Here is a 6,438-nt window from a genome sequence, read left to right as displayed (position 1 = left end):
CATAAAGCTCCTAAAAGGGCTCACTATGCCTCTTCTGGGTATCCCATTCCAGAGCTTCCACCCATAATCTTCCCCATTCCAGTTATCATTCTGCTCATCCAAATTTTAATAATTCAGGTCTGTTCCAATTTTGCTGCATTGGCCATGACTGAACTGGTTCAAATGAGTTCAAAGTCCTGGTCCAAATTAATTCTCCTTAAGGACACAAACATTATTTAAATCATTCCATCAGAAAAGTGAGGATAAACTGTTATATCCATTTTTCAAAAGAAGTAACAGAAAGAAAAAAAAATTATTTTCCTTTTTCAGTAGGTGATATTTTGGAATACAATTCAGGTCTCTGACTCATAAATTTACTACCAGTGTATTGCTAAGAAGAGCAAAATAGCCAAACATTTATATTTAATTTATATCTTCTATTCACACCCTTTATTTCATTTTCTTCTTACAACTCTGTACATTTTAAGTTTGTTTATTACTTCTTCATATCTGAGGTTCAGAGATGGTATAGACCAGTCCAAGGTCACACGTCTAGCAAGTATGACACTGAAGATTAAAGCCAACATCTTTGGGTGTCAATATTTTCAACTGTAAGGTTGTTGCTAAGTTATAATTATTCTATTAAACAGAAGAAACACATAGTGGACAAAAATATAGCTGCTTTCTTCTCTTCCCTTCTCCCTTCCAATTTTAAGCCCCTCAGGACAACAATAAACTAGACATTCACCCAGCATGGAACCCACTGGGAATAGTACATGAATAAAACAGGATCTAGGAGGATGTGCTGTGGCAAGTGAGGTATCTGATCCCACATTCCAGTAAACCTGACCCCTAAGTTTATCACTGTGGGTCAGAAGGTCCAATTACCAGGTCTGTTCTACTTCTTCTTGTGATTGACAGCAGCCAGAGGCAAAATTACTTTGGAGTCTGTTAATCCAGCCTCTAATTTTCCCCTTGCTCCAATACACTCAAAGCATCATGGTGGCCCAGGGTAAGTGATACAATGAATCTAGATTTAAATTGCCTTTGTTTCCTGTAACAATAGCAACCAAGTTCAATTCTAGTCTTCCTCATGGGGACATTACCTGCAGCTCTGTTTGGAAGAAAAACTTCTGTGGACATTGTGTACAGTCATAGATCTTGTCTTCTTGTCCATGGGCAGAGAATATATGCTGCTGTAACTTGTTTGCTTGAACAAATACTGAAATGATAAAAGAATGGTGGACTTTGGGTTATTTTGTTCCAAAAATGCCCTTAGTCAATGATTCCCCATGAACAGACAGAGTGGGCTGAATGGCACGCCTCCTGGGTGTGACTGCTGCCAGAGACCTGGGGAGAGCTAAGTTCACATTTGCTTGTGGTTGGGTCTCTGGCTTTTGTTAAGATGCACTCTACCGAGCCCCTAATTCAACACAAACAGCTCCAAAGTAAAGGTTTACAGAGGCCCTGCTCCCTATAAATCTTTAAAAAATAAAGCCGAAAATTGTCAAATGCACAGCACTGTCTGAACAGAAATGACTCTTATTTCGCAGCAACCCACAGGTTAAGAAATCATAGATGCCAAAACTCTGTTTATTGTGTTTGCCTAAAGTTATAGCAAGCAAACAGTTCTCTATTTAAATGTGTTAATGCTAAAAATTATATCCCACAGCTACTCTGGGGCACTGTCTATAAATGTGAAACAGAACGGCAGGTAAATTCTCTTTGGATACTTTAAGATCAACTCAACCTACACACTGAATGCAAGGGTTTCAATAATATAAACATGTTCAATTTTAATGACTACAAAACAAGGCCCTAAGACTGTGTAACAGTTTACCTAGGAGACATACTATTAATAATTAAATTGTATATGCCAGAGGCAGTGTTTGGGTTGGCAGAACTGACTTCTGATGGATGCCTGGTGCACTGTGACCTAAAAAAGTTTGCATCTACAATATTAATCTGTATAGGCAGGGAAAGGATTTATTAAAGATGTTGGCATTTGACTTTGACTCCACTCTAATCATTAAAATTATTCTAATTGCCAGCCAACCTACAATATTAGAATATTGTTCTGTGAGTCATACATTTTAATCACATTTTTCATTACCTCAAAAAACTGCTCAGATTTCCTCTTCTACATAACATGCTATATATATATATATATAATTTTTTTAATTGTTATTTCTGAAATTACTTCAAGATACACTAAAATAATTCAGGTCTGTCTGAATAGAAAATGCAGACTGATCATGATTAATGCATTCTCATCTCTTTACTCATATTGACAAAAAGAAATTTTTGGACAGGTGGTGGTGGGTACAGATTTGCAACTAATCTTCATATAACACTTTATGAGATTTCGGATGACAACCACAATGAATTATTTTATTAGGGTTCTCGGTCATGAAGTGACCTATGACCCAGACCTCCTTGGTGAAGACTTACAGATTATTATGAGCTCTTATAAAAAACTCAAACTCTAGAGACTTTGTATCTTAAGATAAAAACTACATTTTACATATGGTAAAAATATAACAACATATATTTTTTTACATACAAATCTGGAAGAATAAAAAATAGTTCCAAAACAAAAAGAAGTGGCTGATGGAATTATTGAATGAAAGCGTTTAACAGGCAAATGTTGAAGGCAGAGCCATCAACACATTCAGGAACTACTTCTGCAACAAGTATGACCTCTCTCTTTTTATTTTATTATGAAATATAAATCTACAGGCTGAATACAGTGAAGGTTAATAATCAATGTTTGGAATTTTGTTCTGCAAACAAAAGTTAATTTTGAGAGAAGGAGAGATATATGTATGTCATATATATATATATACACAATATATATAAAAATTTTTCCTCTCTGACAAATAAGAAGGAAAAATAGCCTTGAGGGGCCTTGTCTACTGAGTCTAAGACACATGCAAAATAATCACAAAGGATTTTCCATAATAACTGTCATTGTTGGGGGAGAACCAAAAATCTATGTGATCCTATTTCAAGCCCGTGGGTTTAGAAATAAAAGCTTCTGATTTATTTTTTCTGCTGCTAAAAACTGTAATGCTGTAACATCGAATGAAAGTTGTTTTCTTAAAAATGTAAATTTTTATCAACTTCAACTTTACAAAGAGAATTTCATAGGAATAAATGTCTCACCTAATCTATGTATCTAATCTACTTTGTAGTTCAATGAAGTGTAAGAGGGTCTGAATAATACCCTCTTTTTTTTTTTTTGGTGGGTAAATGTTATGAAAGCCTCCATGGTTAAAAAACAGGCATGTGCTCACAACATGGCTACACTTTTCACTGCACATCTTGTGATTAAAAAACTGGCTCTGTTCAGGAAGGCTTAGCCTCGGTAACCTTTGAACATCAAGAGGAAAACAAGTGAACAAAACATGATGCCGTTTTCCAAATGGAAAAATGCAAACTTTTGAGAGAACTTGAAATGCCATTTGTTCATCTTGACAGTTAACCTTCCTGCTATCTGTGTCTTTAAGTAGGCTGCAATCAATAATGCTAATAAGCAGAAATCAAACATCTTCTCCCAAACTGAACTAAAGTCATATCTGTAAAAGGCCATAGCAGTGGGGAGTATGCTCTGGTGGGAAAGACCCATGGTGTGGCCATAAAATTCTCCAAAGTTTTTCCAAAATGATCTTCCTACCTGTAAAGCAGACTGGACACTTGAAGGTGCCTCCCATCCCTTCGAAGCTGTGTTCTATCAGGTGGCACTGGAGTTTGGCAGGGGAATCAAAGGTTTGGCTGCAGAGTTTACATTCATGGTTCAGTCCTTCATCTGTTAAGGAAAATATATGAACAGAAAAGTTGAAACCAACTGCATCTTTAACAGACAGTTAACTATAATTGCATACATTAAACTATTTCCATCAACTAATATAAATATGTAGTAGTGCACTTGGTCTCCAGTTATTTCACATTATTTATGAATCCATATGAATGAAAACATTTTTAGAATTTAAAATCCAAAGATAATCAGGAGTCAGATTGTATCTTAGGGCTAACGCATTTTATTAAACTTTTATGTATAATTGGTGTATCAATAATGAACAATCTCCTTTTCCCTAATTATCTTGATTTAATGGAAGGTATACTTCCAAAATCTCAAAGTGAAGGACCCACAGCAAAGTGGATATTTTGTTTTATCTACGTCGATGCTATTCTTGTAGGTTCTTTCTCAGTGTTTCTCCTCTGGTTTATCAAAGTTCAAGAAGGTTCTGTTTCTAACCTTCCAAGGTTTTCAGTGGTATTCCCATTGATACAGACTTCTCTCCTCTACTTAGATTTCCTGGCAATTCTGAAGTATCATTAATGTTTATAGTACTTGATAAATGTTAACACTCTCAATCCCTCATATTCTCCTCAATACATTGCCCCCTCTACTTTGTAAGACAGTTTCAACATTTCCCTGATCCAGACTATGTCTGTCATCAAATGCACTTATACCAGCTCCAGAATCACTTAGGAACAAGATGATGGAAAAATATTTTGATGTAATCACAATTGCTATATGATGTGAGGTGTCTGTATTATAAGCAGTTATTGTGATGTTGCTTTTTTTCTCACTGAAATGTTTCTGAAATTTAAAATGTAACTATTACTCTAATTTGTTTCAATTTGCAATTGTAAGTAATAAAATCCATCAGCACTGGAAACAATAACCTATCTAAGGCTTCTACTGTGTTTCAGACTCTGTTGTTCTAAATACTTATAGAAATTAATTCATTTAATAACCCTATAAAGTAGGTACTATACTGGTATTGCCAAAGAGGCCCACAGAGTTTAATTAACTTTGATCTTAGTCACAAGGGCTAATAATTGATGGAGCCAGAACTTAAACCTAGCAGTCTGGATTCGAACCCAGGCGGTGTGGCTCCAGGGTTCATGATTGTAACAAATATGCCACAGCATACACTAACTACTCCCAAGAGTACTTATTAGGAAGAGTAAGGGGTAAGAGGCTGCAATTTAACCTGGCTTGTTACCAAGTTATATTTTCTTTTCTCTTATTTGCAATGGTTGAAAATGCTAGTATGGAATACCTTTGTCTAAGGAAGAAAGACATATTCACACCGTGGGTGTAACAAGTTTATACTCCAAAGTTATTTCCCTTTATTCAAAGAAAACATGCATGTGTAAGTTGTTCACCAGTTGATATCACTGGCAACACAAAGGCCCAATTACAATGTGAATTATTATTAGCTAACTGGGAGTAAAATCACTCTATTTGTATTCCTAATCTTTCTTCTCACAAAAGTATGAGTCTTTACAAGCAGAGGATTGGAATTTGTAAAAAGAGAAGCAAAGTACTAATTAAGCCACCCAGTACTGTCTACATTTCACAAGAGATAAAAACGTACTCTGTATTTGGGTGGCAAAGTAAATTCCTCGATTATAATTATGTAAGAGGGAGTTTAATTGTGCATACTGACATGACAAGGGGTTATACACAAAGCTTTAGGGATTATATAAGATCAAGGGTTTTTCATCTTTTCTTTCTTTTTTCTTTAATCCTAAAGTCACCTAAAATTTCCAAAATTGTAGACACCAAGATATATAAAAAGCACCATTTATTATAGAGAATTGGATCAGCAAGTTAATGATCAGAGATGTTTGTAAAATTTAAAATCATTCTTCTTCCTCAAAGCTACATACCTTTATTCTGAAAGTGAGAATGGTAACTAAAAGTTCTAATATCATCTTTAAATTATATCTGTTTTGCATAAGAACCAAGATGTGGTCTATGGCTATGAGCACACATACATTTTGTTCTAGAATTCTTAAACCTACATTCTTTCTGAAATAACATGTATAGACACGTCAGGTTTTCTTGGACATGACAATTACCAGTTACAACAACATAAACTAAGTCATGAAAGTTTAGGATGTTCTTTCAGGTGACTTTATCTTTTCTGGACTATGAATATCTTGTTTGGAAAAATAATACATGGGAAAATAAATAAGATACATGTATATGAGTGCAAGATGGTCCTCATCAATTTCTATGTATTTTTTATTCCAAGAACAGATAAACTGAATCATAAATTGACAAACAATCCAAATTTAGTTAGGTGAATTCATGAAAAGGTGGCATAAGGGTATGTGAACATTAATATTACAGATTTATTTTTGGCACCAAGTGATGGGAATGGTAACAGTCACATCCATTATTTGCAGAACTCTATTTACAGTTTACAAAGAAGCTCTGGTGGTGCAGCAGTTAAAGCATTCTAAGCTAACTAAAAGGTTGGCAGTTTAGACCCACCACCTGCTCTGCAGGAGAAAGATGAGTGCTTCTGTAAAGATTAAGCCTTGGAAACCCTATGGGGCAGTTCTACTCTGCCCTACAGGGTAGCTATGAGTCAGAATAGACTCTATGGCAGTGAGTTTAGTTTGGGTTTTTGGTTTTACAGTTTACAAAGCACTGAA

General features: G+C 35.1%; 1 protein-coding gene across 1 annotated transcript in view; it reads right to left on the bottom strand.

Annotated features, from left to right (window-relative positions):
- Nucleotides 1-531: 531 nt before the first annotated feature.
- The window catches only part of ZNF521 (zinc finger protein 521), a 302,346-nt gene continuing 296,439 nt past the window's right edge, over nucleotides 532-6,438 (bottom strand). Inside the window, exons 4-6 of the mRNA XM_042780248.1 lie at nucleotides 3,656-3,787; nucleotides 1,086-1,201; nucleotides 532-618 (exon numbers count right to left, since the gene is read on the bottom strand). Coding sequence (XP_042636182.1) covers nucleotides 532-618; nucleotides 1,086-1,201; nucleotides 3,656-3,787 — 335 coding nt within the window. The remainder of the gene's footprint in view (nucleotides 619-1,085; nucleotides 1,202-3,655; nucleotides 3,788-6,438) is intronic.

Source organism: Orycteropus afer, unplaced genomic scaffold, assembly GCF_000298275.1.
Source record: "Orycteropus afer afer isolate SDZICR_OR568_19922 unplaced genomic scaffold, OryAfe1.0 scaffold00030, whole genome shotgun sequence".
Taxonomy (NCBI): domain Eukaryota; kingdom Metazoa; phylum Chordata; class Mammalia; order Tubulidentata; family Orycteropodidae; genus Orycteropus; species Orycteropus afer.
Note: the sequence above shows the minus strand (reverse complement) of the source record. Positions and strands in the feature narration are given on the sequence as shown.